Source organism: Sabethes cyaneus, chromosome 3, assembly GCF_943734655.1.
Source record: "Sabethes cyaneus chromosome 3, idSabCyanKW18_F2, whole genome shotgun sequence".
Classification (NCBI taxonomy): domain Eukaryota; kingdom Metazoa; phylum Arthropoda; class Insecta; order Diptera; family Culicidae; genus Sabethes; species Sabethes cyaneus.
This window is the reverse complement of record NC_071355.1, coordinates 200,302,963-200,323,546: the sequence shown is the minus strand read 5'-3', so window position 1 is coordinate 200,323,546 and position 20,584 is coordinate 200,302,963. Positions and strand designations below refer to the sequence as shown.

Genomic DNA, 20,584 nt, shown 5'->3' with positions numbered 1-20,584 from the left:
GTTCTGGTTCAGTTTCTTCTCACTCGTTCTGTTTTCGCTCATGGAATCCAGCACCTTCTGGGAGTTGGGCAGCCATCCAAGTATCTCGAAACCACCTTCAGCATAGGATGCATAGAGCGAACAGCTTGCGCATGTTCCGTTGCCTCTTCCTCTCGACACTGCACAGGATATCGTCCTCGTATGTTCCTTTGCAAATCGCTTCCACAGCTTCCGGGAATTGGTCCTTGAAACGTTCTGCATTTAGGTTTAGGTTCTTCAAGTATTGTACATTGCTGGGCGAGCAGCTCACACCAAACACCATCGCCTGCATCACGTATACCTTGGGCGCGCTTCGAGGAACTCCGTCATTACAGAAGAATTTCAGACAATGCTGATCGATGCAGTTCATCATTACCTGCAGGAATATTTTGCAAACATTCCCTGAAACAGCTACTCGACACTCGCGAAACAGATGGAGAACGTGAGGCAGTGGCGTCACTAGGTCTGGTCCGTTTAGCAGAAAGGAGTTCAAGGAGGATCCTCCCACTTTCGCAGCGGCGTCCAAAACAATGCGGAGTTTCCCAGGCTAATTCTGGTTAAACACAGAAAAAATCGGCAGATACCACGAACTTCCTTGATGTATGGCTTCCTCCTGAGGCGAAAGTTTACGAATGTATCCCTTCGATTTGTAGTCTAGGATCTTTTCGCGAAACGACTTCGCCAGTTCCGGATCACGCCTCATGCGCTTGTCCAAACAGTCATGGCGCTTCAAGGCCATCGCTCTGCTCTCCGGCAGCTGCTCATCACCGAATCTCCACGGCAGAGATGTTTCATATCGATTTCCTTCTAGCTCTTTGCTGGATTGTAGTAGCTGTATAGCCCGCTCGTCCTCTGTCGACATCAACGACTTTCCAGGAAGCTGAAGTCCCAGGCTGTTTAACGAGAAATAATCCTTGACTGTTGTAGCAAGCGTTTCACATTCACAGATATGGTAGCTATACGCCGTAGCACATTCCTTCTTCTCCTGCGGCTGCACCGAGCAAGGTGCGTAGTTTAACCTGCCAAGTCGCGTTAGTACTGCTGTAGGTTGGTTTTCACCTCCTTCCCGGGAATCCAACGGATAGTCCAGTCGAGAGTTGTCCACACTCATCAGGATTCGTGGCTTTACTCCAGAGTACGATTCGACAGGAATACCAGAAAGATACTGGAAATGCTTCGTGAGATCCGAAGTGGGACTGGGACGGCAGATCCAGGTTCTGCACAGTATGATCCGGCGTCGAGGAAGGCATACGTATTGGACGAACGGTCTTTCCCATGTATGGCTACTGGGATGTATTTCAACAGCACACCTCCGAGTGTGCAGTGATGCGCGTTGCACGAAGCTGTTTGGGTCGTTTCACACGGCTTCTTGTGTTTGCTGTCGTCGTGCAGCAAGCGATGATGTAGAAAGCGGCAACCGTTTTGATTGCAATGAACTTTCCGTTCGCAGGTCTTGAAGTGTTTGGTCAGGCACTTTCGGCAGATCTTCTCGTTCACCAGCGACCAGCGTGAATTCAGCGTCATTTTGAGAAAGCTGCTGCACTTATCGAGGCTGCCGCACTCACCGGCGCACGCTAGACAAACTCTACCACTAGCCACCAGCTCTGGAGGTTGCATGGAGTGCACACGTTCGTAGGCTTCTTCTTTTCGACCTTTTTTCTCGCTGTTCGATGGTTGGGTCCACACCTGAGGTCTACTAACTTGACTAATCGCTTCAACCATGTTATCGAACCACTCGTTGAAGTCCAATAGTGTAGCTGTCCCTTTCTCCTTCCGGTAGAAATCTCATTGTATTGCCAGTGTAGATGGTAGGCTCCCGACGAGCTCCTGCAGCAGCGCAACGTTGTACAGCCGTTCGTCCATTTGGCACACTTGAATAGTAGCGCACAAATTCTGCACCGCTTCGCCAGAATCCACGATTGACTGCAATCTTTCTGCTTTCATCGGTGGTATCATCTTAACTCTCTTCACCATCGTCTCCACAATCGATTCCGGGTTGCCAAACAGTGTTTTCAACCGGTTCATGATCACCGGAACGTTATTCGGATGTAGAAGGCAGAGTTTTGACAGCATTCAGAGCTTTTTCGTACAAACTTCTCAAGAAGCTCATCATTTCGGAATCCACACATCCGGGTTGTTCGGTCATACGCTGCAATAAACCGAGGCCAATCATCGGGATCCCCACCGAACTTAGGTAGATCTTTCACCGTCTGTCTGGCCACCAAATGACCACTGTTCAGAGGAGTAAAGCTCTCGTCTAACGGTAGTTGAAAGGCATTGGTATGTGGAACCGACGATACTGGTGGTACTAGACCAGGCGAAAGAGAAACTAGTCGATACAACTGTGGATTTAATTCAGTATATGGGACCGTCGTTATTGGTGGCATTAGCCCAGACGATTGAGAACTGAATGAAAACAGCTGTTGACTCAACCCAGTACATGGGACCGACATAACTGGTAGACCAGGCGGAAGAGAAACGAATCGATACAGCTGTACAGATGTATTACGTGTGCATTTTGGGGGTACTCTCGAGTCCCTTCGAATCGCGTAGAGGGTTGCGGTAAGGGGATGGACTGGCTTGAATATTATTCAATATCACTATTGAAGCTGTAATCCGGTGATCGGGCATCGAAACGAGAGGTACGATCTTCAGCAAGAGTAGCAAATTCCTAGCCTTCGCAGACGACCTCGACATCACCGTGGGACGACGGAATTGGGGGACTACGGTGGGCCGGCCAAGTCGCAAGGATGCCGAACGACTGTGCAGTGAAATTCGTTTTCTTCAAGAACCCCACCGGCACCAGTAATAGAGGGGTCCAACGTGCAACGTGCTGGCTCGACCAGGTTGAAGATGACTTGCGTGTGCCGAGACGCGCGACTAATTGGCGACGAGTAGCCCAAGACCGAATTCAATCGAGAGGAATTCTTGATACAGCAAGAACCACCCGGACTCTCGGCTGGTGAAGCAAGAGGAAGAAAGGTACATTAAAAATAACTCAGATGAGATGAACTTTGAGGCTCTAAAAGCGATGGTCTTACACGTTAGAAGGTTAACGTTTCTTTTCAGTCGTTATAACCAGCCCGGTCAGGTTTGAAATGATCCTGTTAATGGTCTATGATTAATGGTTCTTGCGCTTTTAGATGGTTTAGGTTGTACCTACCACATGAAAATGTATTCACAACAGATTTCTTGACATTTTGACAGAAAGAGATTAGTCATAATAACTTTCAGCCTTAGTTGTTCCAGTGTATCCGAGTTTACAGAATGGTGGATAAAGCGACAGTTTATTAGAGATAGCAATCAACACACTTTTATCTCAGGAGTTTCTACAGTTCCCCGCTTCCGGACAACTGCAGCGAAAGAATTTTCAAACCAGGTTTTGACGGTAATCCAGCACAAATAATTGATTTCTGAGATTACAAACGCAGTTTTTATGCTCAATACAATAGTAAAGTCCATGAAGTTGTTTTCCCTTCATTTTTTCCATCTATGAGAACGCAATTAATTTATTTTTTTTAGCATAACTTTTATTTTAAGCATAAAAACTACTTTTGAAATCCCAAAAAATCAATGATTTGTGCTTGAAGCTTAGGGTGAAATTAGTCGTCATCGGTTCTGCAAATTTCAAAAGCAGTTTTTTTGTTTGATACAAACATTTTGTTCATAAAAATATATTAGATGTGTTCAGATTGGCAAAAAGAATGCAGTGAACACATTTTCATAAACAGAACCCGCTTTTGGGCACAAAAACTGCTTCCGAAATTGGACTCTCCGACGAAAAGTTAATGACTGCTAGTTTCCCGTTAAGACATTTATTTCGATGTGTGACTCTGTGACAGCGGTAAAATGAACAACGGCTTTTGTCCACGCACGTTCTGAAAGTAAATCTTCAGCTGCTCACCAATGGAAACAGGGGTCGTCAGCATAATCCGTGAAGTTATAGAAGATGAAAGAAAGCCGAATGGAACCAAATATTTCTCCAAAGAGAAGACTTTGATTTCCCGGAGGTCATATTCAGTGCAGCTACCCAAAATTTTACATGTATAACGTTTTTAAATGGAATAAACTATGTTACGTTCAAATATGCACACTCTTAAATCAATGGAATGATCTTGAACAGTTCGTTAGAGTCGAAAAAGGCTCAAAATGTTATTCTTCTGACACCAAAAGATTGAATTTAGCCAAGCGGCAAATGGGAATATCGAGATAAATGATCGGTTTTCAAAAACAAAGCCACTGTTACTATCAAGAATTGACGAATTAACTAATCGCATGCAAGCATGTTTCTTGCTTCCCTAGCCCTGGAATGGTTTCAGGGGCAATACAAATTTTTTAATGAAAGCTAGGAATAAAACCTTTTTATTTCGCAGTAAAAGCCAAATTATTTTCTTTTTCAACTTAAATAAACAAGAAATGATAGACCAATAAGAAACCATACGTGTTTTCGATAAATCTAGTTCATAGCCCTGAGATGAACGATGAACACTTCATCGGTTTCAATGTCCAAACATTTTCCATCCACACAATTAACCAATCTGGAAGATTGGAAAATAGTAATTAAATAGATACCTTTCGGTAAACGTAATGTGCAAAAAAAAACTTGAAACACGAAAAATTGGAAAAATTTTCGAAATAGTTAATATGCTAGTAAAAAGGTATGCTAGTAAAGGCCTTTCAGTTCGGTGAGCTGCAATTGAAATGACTAGAATATCAATACCAATCCATCAGCATTGACCCAGTGTACGGACTATAGACTCTGCAGTGCCACCACTTCGGAAACCTATTATAGACGACACTTACAAAAGTGGTAGTACGTATGTACTTCGTGCTGCCACAATGTCGCAGCGTATCAACAATCTAGCACTGGCTGGCAGAAAAATTTCACCAACGATTCCTCCACTTACCTCTTTAATCTGTGGATATTTTTTCTTCGTTTCCAGTGACAGATTGCGAAAGTCATTCTGCAACACCTCGAGAAACTTTTGTGCCGCCTCGGTGTCCGTGGTTCCACTTACGAACGACATCCTGAGGAGGCTGGAGGGCAATGTTTCTGGTAGAGCTGGTGTAGCTGTTCCAAGCCCAACGAGCCTCAATTAAAATACAAAGGGCCTTACGTAAGATTATGACCCTTATGATTATGAGTGTTGAAGTATGCTGTTATGTGCGTTCTTTTTCAGAGGTGCTTGCTTTTTTTTCTCCTCTCCGGATGTCCAACCACTCTGCTCCACTAGTATACTACTGTACTGTTGCTTCCCGTGGGGGACACAGTCACATCACCATTGACAAGTTTTTCACCGTTTGCAACAAACACAAATCACTTCACACTGTGACGGTACATTTCGCAACTATTCTGCATTGTTTTGCTAATCCTCGGTGACACGTCAGTGCAAAACAATACCGCAAACACTAGCCGTACACAATGCCCAATGTAAATATATGCAAAGCAGGCACTGGTTTTCTAGCCTAAGCTTTTATTTCAGCAACTTATGCACAATAATTTCAGGCCACAGAATAGGGTGCGGAAGTAATTTTACCGTCGTACGAGTTTTCACCTCGGAGTGGAAATGTGGAACACCGGGTTTCCAAGCTATTACGGGAAAACACGCACTGACGTACGTCCGAAACTAAGCGAATGGCAATTGCAAATGATTTTTCTTCCCATGCGACGAATTTTCTATGCTAAACTCTGTTTTCACGGTGACGACGACGACAAACCGAACCTCTGATGACGATGATAATGATGATGATGTCGTTTTCGGTTTTGCTTTTGTTTCGCTTTTTCACCTGACGTCAACTTGTCAAACGTCAAATTTGAGAAGAACGATGTCCACAGAATAATCCACAAATGATGTACGAGGGAAAGGAATGATACAATAATAAAAAAAAATCTCAAAAAATCAAGCAAAAAATCTCACGCGGGACGGGCCATTATTTAATGAAAAAACGACGGATTTGCTTTGCAGCCTAGTTTGCAGCAATTTTACGAGTCCTGCGCAAATTCATATTTTAATAATAATTATCCTGTACTTACCAAATGCTTTGAAAATATGCTTTTCAAGCAGGGAGGGGTGCAGTGAGGAGGCAATAACGAAAACCTTATGATTTAAATTGCTAAATTGCAAACATGTGTTGGGACACGCAGGAAATAACTATTTACATTAACAATTTTTCCGTGGAAGTCTAATAGCGTTTTTGTTTTTGCTTAGATCCAACCGAGGCTCGCCCTAGTTCCAATCGAACGGCTGTCAAAACGTTAAACGCAGCAATTTGACAAATAATTATTTATATAGTACCAATTCTGCGCGGGACTTAAGACTGCTTGGTACATTATTTAATATTGGTTTATATTCAAGCTGTTGATGTTTTCCAGGTTTTAGAGTGAGAAAAAGAGGAAACCAATTATTTTTGTTTTTATGTTCTCTCACATTTTGACAGTTCCGAATGAGACTTCGTATAATTGCGAACAGACTTTTTTGACAGCTTTTGAAGCTTTTTCGAATCCGTCATAACAAATGTGCTCTTTATATACTGCATTTCCTACTAAAACGTCTCCACAGTTTGAAAGTGCGACTGCACAAAACTGCGACCAAACTGTGACAAACTGATATCACTGTAATAAGAAAGAGAAAGAGCAACAACGGCAATGTTTCGGTGTCGTTCCGTCATATGCATTGGTATTAGGGAAAATAGATCACTTAGCTGCCAGCTGCACAATACGAAATTCATGATTCTTTGCATGTTTTTTACGTAATATTCAAATTACCCTCATTGTATAAAACACGACGTTCCTACCCCTGATTGAAAAATTTTCCCGCTTCATTTATCGTTTTCCGCAACATAAACACAACATGTTGCTGTCAAACGTGTTTTGTGCTCACAATTTCTGTTAGCTTTGTTAGTGCCGTAAATTTCGCGACTAAAATAGAAAAGTTCATATTTTCTGATCAAGTTGTTACAGAAAGTGCCTTCGTTAAGGGTTAAAAATGGATGCAGTAATGGAAAAAACCTGTTACGACGATATAAGCCACACAGTGCTTGATGCTCGGCACAAGGTCAGTTCAAATAATTATGCCAAAAGTTTCTTGCCAATTTTAGTTATATTCTAGATGACGGTACGAAGTATATCTAATAACTACGGGTTGTCCTTTGGAGATGCAGTGAAAGTACTTCAGCAATGGATCGACAAAAACTCTGCAAAGGCAAAGCTGATAAAAGAGTACATTATTCGGGGAGTTTTTGCGCAACAGGGCAATGCTTTTATAACCGTTGTCAATGAGCAAAAGTTAAAAACTATTGAGTCAAAAACTAAGCGAATTAGCAGCATGCTATATTCAGTTGAGCTGGCTGCTGAATCTTCTAGGCCACTCAACATTCCAGAAGAACAGGAATTCAGAGTGTAAGTAATACCGTGAATGAAGTACAAAATAAAGATATCGAAGAATGCTTTCGTTTCAGGATAAATCTTTCTTTGCAAGCAGACAAACGCAGTATAGAAGTGTTCACCCCGAAAGATACTCCTCCGGTAACTGTCAAGCAAGAACCTAAATCAAAAATTACTTCCATGTTTTCCGCTGGGACTTCCAAAACCGATGCGAAACCAGCATCGGTAAAAGAAGAGAAGCTAAGTCCGAAGGCAGCCGTGAAACAAGAATCACCAACTGCTGGCTCGCCGAAAAAGTCGCCGGTAAAAACTTCTCCAACTAAGAAAAGAGACGCAAAAAAGCCCGTTACTGGGAAAGGTTCCATTGCTTCATTTTTCAACAATAAACCAGCTACTAAAACTGCCGCTTCTCCCGTCCCATCGCTGGTTAAGCAGGAAAAGTTCACCCCAAAGAAGGAAGAATCTAGAGAGGAAACGAAAACTAACGGAAAACGAGAGGATGAATCACAGCGTTGGAAGCGAATGATTTCCGATGAATCGGACGATGATGATGTAATTCCAAATACCCCTCAGGATAAGAAAACTCAGCCGAAGAAAACAGCAAGCAAAAAACTAATCGGCAGCAAGAAAGAGAGTAAACAAAAGAAGGAAAATCCAAGCAAGAAGTCTAGGATTATGCAGATTGATGATTCCAGCGAAGATGAAGAAGAAAAGCCTCCGAAGGAACCGGAAGAGCGAGAGGTTCAATTTGATGCGGAAGAGTCTAATGATGTTGAAATGAAAGAAACGGAAAAGCAAGCTAGCAGTCCGGAACAATCAGCGCAAAGTGCTACCGACCGAAAGAAAGCTATGGTTAAGAAAATGGTCACGAGGACCTTCCAAGACGAGGAAGGTTATTTGAGTAAGTAGCAAGGCAAATGCTTCGAACTGAAGTTTTGGAGCGTCTTGGCGTCGAGCGTGCTTCGAAGCTCGACCGTTTGACTATTTTTTATTTTCATTCTTTTCAGTCACCGTCAAGGAGTATGAAATGGTTGAGGAAGATGAAGCCGATGAAGCTTCCGGCAAAAATAACAACAACGATGCATCCGAAAAGAAAGCTACGCAAAATGGTACTGTTGACCACAGTAAAGGTAAGACAAGCGAAAAAGTGGTCGATAAAAAACCCGCCAAGGTGACGCCTCCAACACCCAAAACGAAGCAAGGTTCCATAACAAGTTTTTTCTCTAAGAAGTAGAAGAAATAGTATTATTTTTCGTTCGATTACAATAAAAAAATATTACTTCCAGTTTATTAAGTTGATTGTTTCGTGTTAGGTACTTTAAGTTTAAGTCCTGTACCGAACAAACTATAGTCAGTCCTGGGCTGTCGGCAGACCCCTCGAACACCAGCTGATTCGACTTCGACCAGTCCTCGCCAGCGCATATCCATCGGGCGCGGGGTTTGCTCCGGAGTCTACGATCTTTTCCTAGTTCTCTGACTAAAATATTTTTAGTTACTCTTTCATCGGGTATTCTGGCCATGTGACCAGCCAGCCATATTATGCTGGGTGCACTATATTAGCATATTTGTAAACTTAGATATAGCTCGTGGTTCATGCGCACGAGCATATGCGCAAACTTCATTTTTCATTTGGCCACCAACTATCGATTGCAGAATTTTACGCTCAAAACCCCCAGACACTCGTTGATCAGTTTTCTTAAGCCTCCAGGATTCGTGTCCATAAAGGACAACCATCTGCAAACTACGGGACCTTAGCTACGTAATCCGTAGAAAGCCCGATTCGCAGCTGCATTTCGTCGTTTTACTTTGCGGTTTACGTTGCTGTCACATGGCACGAGCGTGCAGAGGTATATGAATTCCTCCGCTAATTCATATCGTTCCCCACCCAGCTCCAACGTCACGAAAGCGGCTGAGGTCTCACTCGATAATCTGACGCATGATTTTTACCCATCTGCGTCGCACGAATCAACGTAATTAGTTTCGTCGGAAAATCATGTTCTAGCAATAACTGCCACATCTCATTCCTTTTGACTGAATCGTACGCCGCCTTCAAGTCAACAAATAGATAATGGGTTTTAGTTGTACTCCCGAAACTGGTCTAGTAGCTGACCCACGGAAAATATCTGATCCCAACAATAACAAAAATATCTGATTCGTCGTTGAGCGACCCTCCCAAAAAGCAGCTTGGTACTCGCCTCGCCAATTGGTGTACTGAGTAAACTACCGGCACCCGTTGTACTACCTTCTAAGCCAATGACAGGGCGGAAGATTTTCTCCCGATGTGCGCATTTGCATCTTCGATGCTAATTCTCGCATCATGTATTCGGGCATTCTCCACAGGCATGGCGAATCTGTCGTAGAACTTCGTCGCTCGCGTCATCGGCTTTATCATTTGTCGGTGCGTATAAAAACCTTGTGCTTAAACATCTTTCTAAGACTTAACCCTTTTTTATCGACAGATTTCGCAGTCGGCTGTCAAAGTACAGGAACGTTACGGGGCTAGTGCAACAATCCTACTGACTATCACCGTCCAGCTGAGATTCGAACATACGACGACTGGCTTGGTAGACCAGCATTGTACCTCGAAGCTAACTGGGCTGTTATATCGGTGCGTATACGTTGATTAAAAAGGAGTTGAAGAATTTACCCTTAATTCACAGCAATCATATACAGTTATCTACGGGCATCCACCGGTTAACTCGCTGCTTTTACCTTCCCAACAGAAAAAAGTGTCTGTAATAGGGTCTACTGCCGGAACTTCCTTTCTCCGGAATTTGGCCGCCGAACTTTCTGAATGGCAGGGATCTCGCAGGCAAGTCAACTCGTGCCGCTTCATGGAGAGTTCCAATCGTTATCCATTCATTGTTTCCATGTTCTTTGCCGTGTCCTATACCAATTGATTCCTTCCGTATTTCCATTTTCATTGCTCGGGGTAGATGAGAGTTTCGGTATGCTACTTGTTTTTTCTTCTCCTCTGTTGGGTACTCTTACCACTGCGTCCATTATTTTGAACTATTATCCCCCGTTTTATTGTTTTACTATACGCTTCAAGCTTACATATCACTTATTGAGGAAGTGACAGGCTGGTAGTTGGAGCGAGACATGTGCCAATCAGGGATGACTAGGTTTATGAACCTAGTACCCTGATCGGCGTCGCCAAGCAGATCTCCCCTTTTTGAGATACTGCAGTCTGCGTACTTATTGTGCTCCACGATTGCAGAGCAAGGGTTCCGAGGTTAAATATTATCTTGTACGAAACTGAGATTCCGAAGATGATATTTACTCGGACAATATCCTGTAGCAAGACCGGTAAGCTTGCTGATATCTCTTTTATTGAGACTCAGCAACTTTTGAGTAACCTAGGACTGGATACTCGACGTTATATATTTATTTAGATTGTTTGAGCGATTGTACAGCCATCTTACTGGGCACAACTGTTAGGCTCCCCTTTTGTTTCAGCCCACCCTCCAGCACACAGTCAGAGATCAGGCAGAGTGAATCTCGAGTGAGTAAAAAGTTTTTTATCCACATCTTCGTTTGTCGACTCACAACGAGTCGGCGGGTTGAGGATAGACGAGGATCAGGACTGAACCTCTGCTAGCGCATCGTTCAAGTCCTGCTCCTCCCCTACTCTCCTCTCCACCTCATTCGTTTCTTTGTTTGTTTTTCGGCACAGAGAGCTTGCACGGTAAGAAATCGTCCACAGCATCAGTGACCGGCTTGATGCAGCAAGGGCAAATTGCTGTGGAGGGCGCCCTGGTACTCCACAGGCTCCGTTGCGGCGAGAGAATTTATAGAACCCCCTCCACCATTCATCCTTCGGCACGGGTCACGTCACACCTTGGATTAGAGGTTTATCCATTCAAATTTTTACATAATAGCCTTGGATAGCAGCTATTACAACCATCTCCTTTAGGGGATTTGGGCCCTCTGCTTTGGTTCCTGGGAGTCAAGAGAACCGTCCTGCAGGCGGAGAGTTTACACTTCAGCCTTCGCATGAGTGCCCCCTTCTCTGTCCGCATACGACCCTAGTTTCCACCGGTTGACCGATTTCCACTAAGGAACGTATCCCGGATGGTACCACGAGGAGGTCGAGATAGGAGTTGCTGAATAAGAGGCAGGTTCCACAGTCATGGTGGTTCTGGAGCGCATTATTCAACCGCATTTAATCCTATGCTACGTTGCCGGGATCGCGATACCTACGTCCCGCCGATGGGTCTGCCAACTTAAGTATAGCTTGTGGAATACAGGATTTCATATTTAGCCGCTCTCTTCGAGACAGACACTGTTTCAGTTGCCGCCAGCGTTGCCAACCGGTTTTTACGAAAATCTGGAAAACGAGAATAAAAGTGTCTGGAAAAGTCTGGCTGCCATTTACTCCAATGGAAGGCAATGTTTGGAAAACGTCTTTTTTTGTCTGATTAGGCATCAAAAAATCTGGAAAATCCAGACAAATCTGGAAGGTTGGCAACGCTGGTTGCCGCTCACCAGGGGAACAGGCGCTCAAGTTTGCAACTCGTAGCTTAGCTGCTCCAGTCCAGTCAGTCCAGTTGACTTTAGATCTTCGAGGAGACGCTAGATAGGGGCTTGAGAGGGCGAGAGCTATATTTGACGCTCCTTCCTGGTACATAACGTAAGCTGCTTGTATTTATTTTATAAGCATGCTATTATTGATAGGCATAATGAACGATTCGTAATGAGACCGTTTAGATCAAAGATCCTGTTGGGTTTGGTTCGACGACCATATTATTATATTATAGGATAGCTCGAACATTGGCTCAAACCGCTCAAACAGCGCATACCTCGCACACATACATACCTAAATGGTTTTGGCACTGACTCTTGGTCGATTTGGTTTATGTGTCACTTTTTCATTCAAATGAAAACAGCTGATTTTGACAGATTCATAACCGTGCCTTTGTTTACCAAAACTGGTCAAAAACAGGCAAATAGTGATGTCCGATTTTTCCAGTTAATCGATTAGTTAATAATCGATTACTTTTTGGGCGGCCAATAATCGACATCGATTAATCGGCGCTATATAATCGATTAGTCGAAATAATCGATTGGTTATAACCTTTACGTCCCGATACCAAAAATAAGGATACTTGCAGTTACACTTTCGGCTCTATCTCCATTGTTGTTCAATTGATTCATATGCAACTAACGTTAAAAGAACTCCATCAGATTGGTCGGTAAATAGCAACGGGATGGCAAGGTTGTCATCTCCCATGTATTTGGTGCGTAACCGACATCACTGGCACTGGCATACAAAAAATGGCCTGTTCGCCCTAAGGCAATGTTAAATCGGGTAACAAAACTTGTTGCTGGCTGTACCAAATGATGGCAGTTTAAGATTATTTATGCTGTTTATGAATATTCTTGCGGATTGCGGTTTTGTAATATATTATACATCATATAATATTTTTCTGTTGAATGAGTGAAAATACGACAACAGTTTATCCTGTTTTGGTGAAAGCGGAATGAAAATAGATGTTCGTTATGCTAAAATTCTAGCGTGCCACACCGTTGGTAAATAACAGGTTTTTTTCTTGAGCTGTTTTCTTTTCAGCTGGATACCAGGCTTAAGACTTGACCCCTATTTATCGACAGACTTCACATCAGTATTATTAAACGGCTATTAGGACAATTACGTAGCTAGTGCAACAACTCTACTGATTCTATCTAGGAGCATCGCCTAGCTGAGATTTGAACATACGAATACGACGACCAGTTTGTTAGATCAGCATCGTACCTCGAAACCAACTAAGCGAAACCAACTAACTGGCTAATCACGTGTGGTTAATTTAGTAGCTAAGCGCCAGCCACTGTAATAAATTAAATTTGTTAGAAATTGTTGAATAGTAAAATTTTAAAAAATCCTGCATAATCGATCGACCAGGTAATCGATTATCTAATAATCGGAACATAAAGCAATCGATTAAAAATTAATCGATTATTTTAACAGATAATCGATTAGTTCGATTAATCGAGAAGTAATCGGACATCACTACAGGCAAAACCAGGGGGCTGATATGACGTCACATTTTCGTTGCTCACATGAAAAAGGCGGCAAACGCAAAGCGATTTCACACAACGAATTTAACTAACCATTTTCATAGTTTCATGTATTTCGCATCAATTGCCTGCCTGTCATTGGTTATGTGATGCTAAAACCTTGGCTAAAATCAAACTAAAACTAACAATATTTAACAATTTACACATCCGACTCGGTTGTCAGCTTGAGCCCATCTATGAAGCTGTCAGCTTGGGCCCGCTCTATGTTGGCTACGTTTTTTTGTACAGGTTGGTATTGGAAGTGTCATTCCCGTGGGCAAAACAGCCAGTCGTATGCACTTATTTTTGTTCGGTTTCCTCGTAGTGTAAATTATTATTGAATATGTAATTAAAACACCGTATTTACAGTGAAAAAGGCGTTAGCAAAATGATTTCCGTTTCCAGGGTTATAACTAAAGTTCAATCATCCATCAGGTCTGTAAATATTATATACCTAGCTTGCTCACATCTGAGCTGATTTTCTTTTTTTTTACAGGAAATTACCGACTCGCTTTCTGAGTGTTTCCACTCAGCTGCAATCGGAGGACATCGTTTACGACCAGATTCCGGTAAATCGAATCCGAAATTTCAGCATCATCGCTCACGTCGATCATGGCAAAAGTACTCTGGCCGATCGTCTGCTGGAGCTGACCGGGACGATAAATGCCAAAGCGGGCAACAAGCAAGTTCTGGACAGCCTACAGGTCGAAAAGGAACGCGGCATCACGGTGAAAGCTCAAACTGCTTCGCTGATCTACCGGCACCAGGGCCACCGGTTTCTGCTGAACCTGATCGATACACCGGGTCATGTAGATTTTTCCAATGAAGTGTCCCGTTCGCTGGCCGCCTGTGATGGAGTGGTGCTGTTGGTCGATGCGAATGAAGGAGTTCAGGCGCAAACGGTTGCGAATTTCCATCTGGCACGTTCGAAACAATTGGTGATTGTGCCCGTGTTGAACAAAATAGATTTGAAAAATGCTCGACCGGATGCGGTCACTCAGGAGTTGTTTACCCTGTTCGAAATTGACCCAGATGATGTGCTTAGGATATCGGCGAAACACGGAACGGGATGCGAGGATGTTTTGAAGGCAATCATTGAAAGGCTGCCGGCACCGGATGCCAACAGAGACGGTGACTTTCGGGCGTTGATATTTGATAGTTGGTTCGATCGTTATCGTGGTGCCTTAAATCTGATTTATGTAAAAGATGGATCGGTGTCGGTTGGTCAAGAGATTGCTTCCTGTCATACGGGAAAGTCTTATGAGGTGAAAAGTTTGGCGCTTCTTCGGCCGGATGAAAAACCGCTGGAGCGGTTAGTTGCCGGTCAAGTCGGATTGCTGGGGTGTAACATGAGGACTAGTAAGGAATCTAATATAGGTGATACACTTTATTTGAAGAAGAACAAAGAATGCATTCCATTGCCTGGATTTAAACCACAACAACCGATGGTGTTTGCAGGAGTTTATCCCGGCGATCAATCGCAGCATCCGTATTTGAAGAGTGCTATCGAAAAGCTGGTTCTGAATGATTCGGCCGTCACTGTTAATCCAGATTCTAGTCCGGCGTTGGGTCAGGGTTGGCGGCTTGGATTCCTAGGACTTTTGCATTTGGACGTTTTTAACCAGCGCTTGCAGCAGGAGTATGATGCTGAACCCATTCTGACTGCCCCTTCAGTGACGTACAAAATTCATTTAAGGGGGGCTAAGGTTATAGCTGCTAACGGAGGAAATGACGTTGTTTACGTTAGCAATCCGGCTCTCTTTCCGGAAAAGTCTCAGGTTGAGGAATATTATGAACCGTTTGTGCTTGGAACGATAATAGCTCCGACGGAGTGTACTGGGCCTATCATTGGATTGTGTGTTGAACGGCGTGCTATTCAGAAAACTTCGATTAACATTGATAACGATAGGATTATGACAACTTATCTGATGCCGTTGAACGAAATCGTCGTGGATTTTCACGACCAGCTTAAATCCATTAGCTCCGGGTATGCAAGTTTTGATTACGAAGATCATGGGTACGTGGCGAGTGCTCTGGTTCGGATGGATGTTCTCCTAAACGGCACTATGGTGGACGAACTGTGTACAGTGGTGCACATCAGTAAAGCCCATACGCATGCCCGCGGGCTGGTGCTTAAGTTGAAAGAGCTGATTCCTAGACAGATGGTGCAAATAGCTATTCAAGCAGTTGTGAACGGAAAGGTGGTTGCCCGTGAAACACTGAAAGCGTACCGCAAGGACGTGACGGCTAAGCTGGTGAGTACTCTGTTTGAAATCAATGAGTCAGATTTGTTCCTAACAATTTTTGTTTTCAATTCTAGTACGGCGGTGATGTTACCAGACGAATGAAATTGCTTAAACAGCAGAGTGAGGGTAAGAAAAAAATGAGAGCCATAGCAAATATCAACGTGCCGAAAGATACTTTCATCAACGTTCTGAAACGATAGCAAACGAGGTAAGTGAATTCTCCAAGAACAAAATAGAAGGCGTTTTCGGATGTAATTCGCAGTATATCTAGCTTTCTTTTATTTGTGAACAAACCCTACTTCTTGCAGTTGTGAATTTTGAAACCCAAACACCTGTCTATTTTTAGATTTTGTGTATTTAAATTATATTTCAATAATTTATATACATCGTCGTTAAAATGAGAAAAGTATCGTCGTTATGATTGTAAAACATTAAGGCAACTTTTTTCGAAAAAGCTTTGCTTAAGAGTACTTGTTTTGCGTTTACATGGAAAACATGCGCTAATTGCGTTACTAACTAGCAGTAAATAATTCTTTTTTGTTTCTACTAGGTTTACACTCACATAGATACAGAAACGTGTCTTATACATCCCGTTCACATTCAAATTGACAGCTTGCTAAAAAAGATATTAGCAATATAGGTTCGGTTACTCTCAGTCGTAAATATTTAGCTCTTCTACATTTATACTCGAGGAAGTCGACAGCAACATATTCTTCCAATTCGGTTGCATTGTCTAAGTTTATGTATGTGTGGTGCGTATGTGCTATCAAGTAAGTAATGAGGATGGCTTGTGCGTTCCCGCGATGACCCGAAACGAGGTACATCTGGGCTTTCAGTGTAATCTCTTCTCATTGACCGTTTTCACCGCTACATAGCCGGGATTGCTAAAGGCATCATTCGCATTAGAATGCTGCTTGCTCTTGCTGCCACCGCCGGCCGCCGGTTGCCGATCCAGTCGCTTCAAGTTTGTGTACTCATGCTCTGGTTGTTGGATCTTCGATGTCCGTACCATCGGTACCGGACTGGTTGCTTCCGTTTCTGAGTCGGAATTGAAACCTTGCCCACCTTTGCCATGGTTGTGAAGCATGGGAATCTCTTCCGGGATTCCCTTTTTCTTGTGCCGTTTACTGCCCTGCTGTGGACTGGTGTCCAGGTTGTTCTTCAACGTGGGCGAAGGTTGAGTGTTGTTGAATGATGCAAAATCGAACTGGCTTTCCTCCGAGTCCGATTTGGTGTTTGTCATCTTCAAGTAGTCCGGATTGTCGGAAACTGTGGAAATGGAAATGTAAAAAAAGTTTCTTTCAGATAATACAATTAAGTAGCATACTTGGTGGCAACGGTAGAATGATTCCATTCACATAGTTAGGCGCAGAGGGGGCCTGTTCTTCCGGGGGTCCAAGACTTGCTAGATAATCTGGCTCTCCTCGTTGCTCCTTTTCTGCATTCATAGCTAGATATGGCTCGTTGAGATCGATATAGTGCTAAAAATATTACTAGGTTAGCATCATGTTAAATTCCGGTATAAAACCCTTACGTTTCGCAGTTCCTCCGGCAGCATTGCGTTGAATCGACTCTTCAGATCTTTGAACGAGGGACGCGAATCTGGCTTCACGTTCCAACAGTTTAGCATAATATCGTAGACATCCTGATTAGCGTACTGGGGTTTATCCATTCGATAACCATCGCGTAACTTATTGTACAACTCCTGATTGGCCTCCATTCCCGGATAGGGAACCTTAGCTAGAGAGAAAAATTCCCACAAAACAATACCGTAGGCCCACACATCCGAGTAGGTTCCGAAGATGTTGTCACTAATACATTCGAGTGCAAGCCACTTGAAGGGCAGGGGAGCTTCGCCCTTTTTCTTGTAGTTATCGCTCTTGTACATGGATCGGGCCAAACCAAAGTCGCAGATTTTGACCACATTGTCATCGCATAGCAGTATATTACGGGCTGCCAAATCCCCATGAAGGACTTTTCGTGACGCTAGGTATTCCATGCCGCAGGCCACTTGCGATGCCCAACAGACCAGATCGGTAGTTGTCACCGATCGGGCGGGTCCCTTGTAATCCATGCCGTAGTTGGAGCGCCATAAAGGTTCGTTCGAATTAACCGTATTGTTGGTATTTAGTTCTTCTCCTGCGAATTAAAAAAATGTTTCAATATTATTTACATGCTTGAATTACAACCATCTTGTTATGATGGTGATCAAAGAAGGAGGGAAATTCTTCAATGTCGGGCGTAGGAAAACTTCATTGTTGTAATGACAACGCAATTATTACCTCTCGAACAATTAATTCGTGCAAGGAACTGAATTAACTTTAATGGATGACTTGGAATGGTTGGTAAACGGCTGGATAATGCGGAATATAGACCCATAGTGGTCGTTAGCCTCTTATCCAGCAACTCCGATCCCGACCCCATCATGGTACCAGCCGGAATACGAGCAACCTTAGCGGAGATCTGGTAACCAACCCCGGTGGAAACTAAGGTCGCATACTACCCGGGAAGGAGGTATAGTCAGTCTCGGCACTATAAGATGGCAGCCCCATCGCGAGACTCGGTAGTGTTGCCCCAATACGGCTATACACCTAAATTAAATTACAACTAACAACATTCAAGCATATTCGAAGCGGAATATTCGGCATCGACCTAGGCGACGGAACAAGGACGACGAATGGAGACTCGGGACTTGGAACTGCAGATCGCTAAATTTCGCAGGTTGCGAGCGGGTGCTGATTCAACAGCTGGAACCCCGCAAACTCGGCATCGTAGCTCTGCAGGAAATCTGTCGCAAAGGAGAGAAGGTATGGAAGATCCGTGGCGGAAAGGCCCAGTTTTACCAGAGCGGTGGCGCTACCAACGAACTGGGAACGGGCTTTGTAGTGCTGGGCGGAATGCAGGATCGCGTGATAGATTGGAAGGCGATCAACGAGAGAATGTGTGTATTGAGGATAAAGGGCCGTTTCTTCAATTATAGCATCATTAGCGTGCACTGCCCGCACGAAGGTAGACCCGACGATGAGAAAGAAGCATTCTACGCGAGGCTGAAGGCAACGTACGACAGTCGCCCGTCACGGGACATCAAGATCGTCATCGGGGATATGAACGCCCAGGTCGGTAGGGAAGAAATGTGTAGACCGGTGGTAGGACCCCATAGCCTGCACACCGACACAAACGATAACGGCCAATGATGTATAAACTTCGCAGCTTCTCAAGGCCTGGTGATCCGAAGCACATTTTTCCCGCGCAAGGATATCCACAAAGCCACCTGGAGATCACCTAACCAACGCACAATGAACCAAATTGACCACGTTCTCATAGAGGGCCGGTTTTTCTCTAACATCACGAACGTACGCTCCCGTCGGGGTGCGGATATTGATTCTGACCGTTACCTAGTAGCAGTACATGTTCGCTCAAAGCTGTCCACCGTATACCGGACACGTCAAAGCCGCCCCTTCTCGGCTGAACATCAGGCAGCTAGATACCCCACAAGCTGCCGAGAACTACACGCGAGTACTGGATGAGGCACTGCCTTCTTCCGAGGAGTTAGGTGCTTCAAACCTCGGTTGACGGTTGGGGCAGAATACGCTCTTATCGGAGAGGCCGCTACCGCGGCACTAGGTATTGGGCCTCGAAGTACACAAAATGATTGGTTTGATGGGGAATGCCAACAAGCGGTGGAGGAGAAAAAAATGCTTGTAAAAATTATCTAAGTATTGCCACTAGAGAGAACCTGGCCAAATACCGACGAGCTAGGAACCAGTTGACCACGATCCTGAGGAGAAAAAAGCGCCAAAAGGAGGACAGAGATCGTGAAGAATTAGAGCAACTATTCCGAGCTAATGACACGCGCAAATTTTATGAGAAGGTGAACCAAACACGGAAGGACTACACACCGAAACCTGACATGTGTAGGGACGAGGGAGGGAATCTAATCACAAACGAGGTGGTCGACAGATGGAAGCAGTTCTTCGATGAACACCTCAATGGCAAAGTCGCAGAAGGAGGTGAAACGGAAAATAACCTAGGAGCGCCCATAGTAATGTCTAGCACCTTATCTCTAAGAAGTCAAACGAGAAATCGGGCTGCTGAAGACCAATAAAGCCGCTGGGAAGGACCGCCTACCGGCAGAGCTTTATGAACATGGCGGAGAAACGCTAGCAAAGGCTCTACACTGGGTCATTTCGAGGATTTGGGAAGAGGAAAAGCTACCGGAGGAATGGATGGAAGGAGTGCTTTGTCCCATCTACAAAAAGGGTGATCGGCTAGACTGCTGCAACCATCGTGGTATTACGCTAGTAGACGCCGCCTACAAGGTACTCTCCCAGATCCTGTTACGCCTGCCGTCACCGATAGCACAAGGTTTCGTAGGGAGTTATCAGGCGGTTTCATGGGTGCTCGCGCAACTACGGACCAAATTTTTACCATCCGACAGATCTTGTAGAAATGTCGGGAGTACAACGTGCCCACGCATCACATCTTTATTGATTTCAAAGCAGCATACGATACAGTCGATCGCGACAAGCTATGGCAGATAATGCACAAATACGGTTTTCCGGACAAACTGACGCGACTGATCAGAGCGACATTGGATCGAGTGATGTGTTTCGTACGCATCTCTGGGATACTCTCGTATCCCTTCGAGACGCGGCGAGGGTTGAGACAAGGTGACGGTTTATCCTGCATCCTGCATGGTTGAACAGCATCAACATCGCTCTTGAGGGGATGATCCGCAAGCGGGCATCGAAAAGAGAGGCACGATTTTTACCAAGAGTAGCCAACTTCTAGGCTTTGCAGATGACTTCGATATCATTGCCAGGAACTTTGCGACGGCGGAGGCAATCTACGCCAGACTCAAAGCGGAGTCTAAGAGAAT

The 20,584-nt window shown here is 44.2% G+C and overlaps 4 protein-coding genes across 12 annotated transcripts in view; 2 read left to right on the top strand and 2 right to left on the bottom strand.

The window, feature by feature from the left end:
- The window catches only part of LOC128741539 (protein MON2 homolog), a 36,083-nt gene extending 30,336 nt beyond the window's left edge, over positions 1-5,747 (bottom strand). Inside the window, exon 1 of the mRNA XM_053837426.1 lies at positions 4,926-5,747. Coding sequence (XP_053693401.1) covers positions 4,926-5,045 — 120 coding nt within the window. The 5' untranslated portion in view covers positions 5,046-5,747. The remainder of the gene's footprint in view (positions 1-4,925) is intronic.
- Positions 5,748-6,943: 1,196 nt separating this feature from the next.
- On the top strand, positions 6,944-8,671 carry LOC128741543 (DNA polymerase delta subunit 3). The gene is made up of 4 exons (XM_053837438.1): positions 6,944-7,073; positions 7,128-7,417; positions 7,477-8,303; positions 8,410-8,671. The coding sequence occupies exons 1-4, from the start codon at positions 7,005-7,007 to the stop codon at positions 8,634-8,636; spliced, it is 1,413 nt and encodes a 470-aa protein (XP_053693413.1). The 5' UTR covers positions 6,944-7,004; the 3' UTR covers positions 8,637-8,671.
- A 5,077-nt stretch (positions 8,672-13,748) lies between these two features.
- On the top strand, positions 13,749-15,993 carry LOC128741542 (translation factor GUF1 homolog, mitochondrial). Its single transcript, XM_053837437.1, has 3 exons — positions 13,749-13,894; positions 13,956-15,714; positions 15,780-15,993. The coding sequence occupies exons 1-3, from the start codon at positions 13,848-13,850 to the stop codon at positions 15,903-15,905; spliced, it is 1,932 nt and encodes a 643-aa protein (XP_053693412.1). The 5' UTR covers positions 13,749-13,847; the 3' UTR covers positions 15,906-15,993.
- The window catches only part of LOC128741541 (vascular endothelial growth factor receptor 1), an 86,867-nt gene continuing 82,230 nt past the window's right edge, over positions 15,948-20,584 (bottom strand). For 7 of the 9 annotated variants that reach the window (XM_053837430.1, XM_053837428.1, XM_053837427.1 and 4 more), the window contains 3 exons: positions 17,240-17,844; positions 17,033-17,186; positions 15,948-16,974 (listed from right to left, as the gene is read on the bottom strand). In XM_053837430.1, the coding sequence (XP_053693405.1) occupies positions 16,538-16,974; positions 17,033-17,186; positions 17,240-17,844 (1,196 nt within the window). In that variant the 3' untranslated portion in view covers positions 15,948-16,537. The remainder of the gene's footprint in view (positions 16,975-17,032; positions 17,187-17,239; positions 17,845-20,584) is intronic. The other 2 variants (XM_053837435.1, XM_053837436.1) reach the window with 1 other exon arrangement.

Coding starts and splice junctions, on each gene's coding strand:
- LOC128741543 (XM_053837438.1), top strand. CDS start 7,005: ATGGATGCAGTAATGGAAAAAACCTGTTACGACGATATAAGCCACACA. Junction 7,074..7,127: donor TGCTTGATGCTCGGCACAAG/GTCAGTTCAAAT, acceptor GTTATATTCTAG/ATGACGGTACGAAGTATATC. Junction 7,418..7,476: donor GAAGAACAGGAATTCAGAGT/GTAAGTAATACC, acceptor CTTTCGTTTCAG/GATAAATCTTTCTTTGCAAG.
- LOC128741542 (XM_053837437.1), top strand. CDS start 13,848: ATGATTTCCGTTTCCAGGGTTATAACTAAAGTTCAATCATCCATCAG. Junction 13,895..13,955: donor AAAGTTCAATCATCCATCAG/GTCTGTAAATAT, acceptor TTTTTTTTACAG/GAAATTACCGACTCGCTTTC. Junction 15,715..15,779: donor AGGACGTGACGGCTAAGCTG/GTGAGTACTCTG, acceptor TTTCAATTCTAG/TACGGCGGTGATGTTACCAG.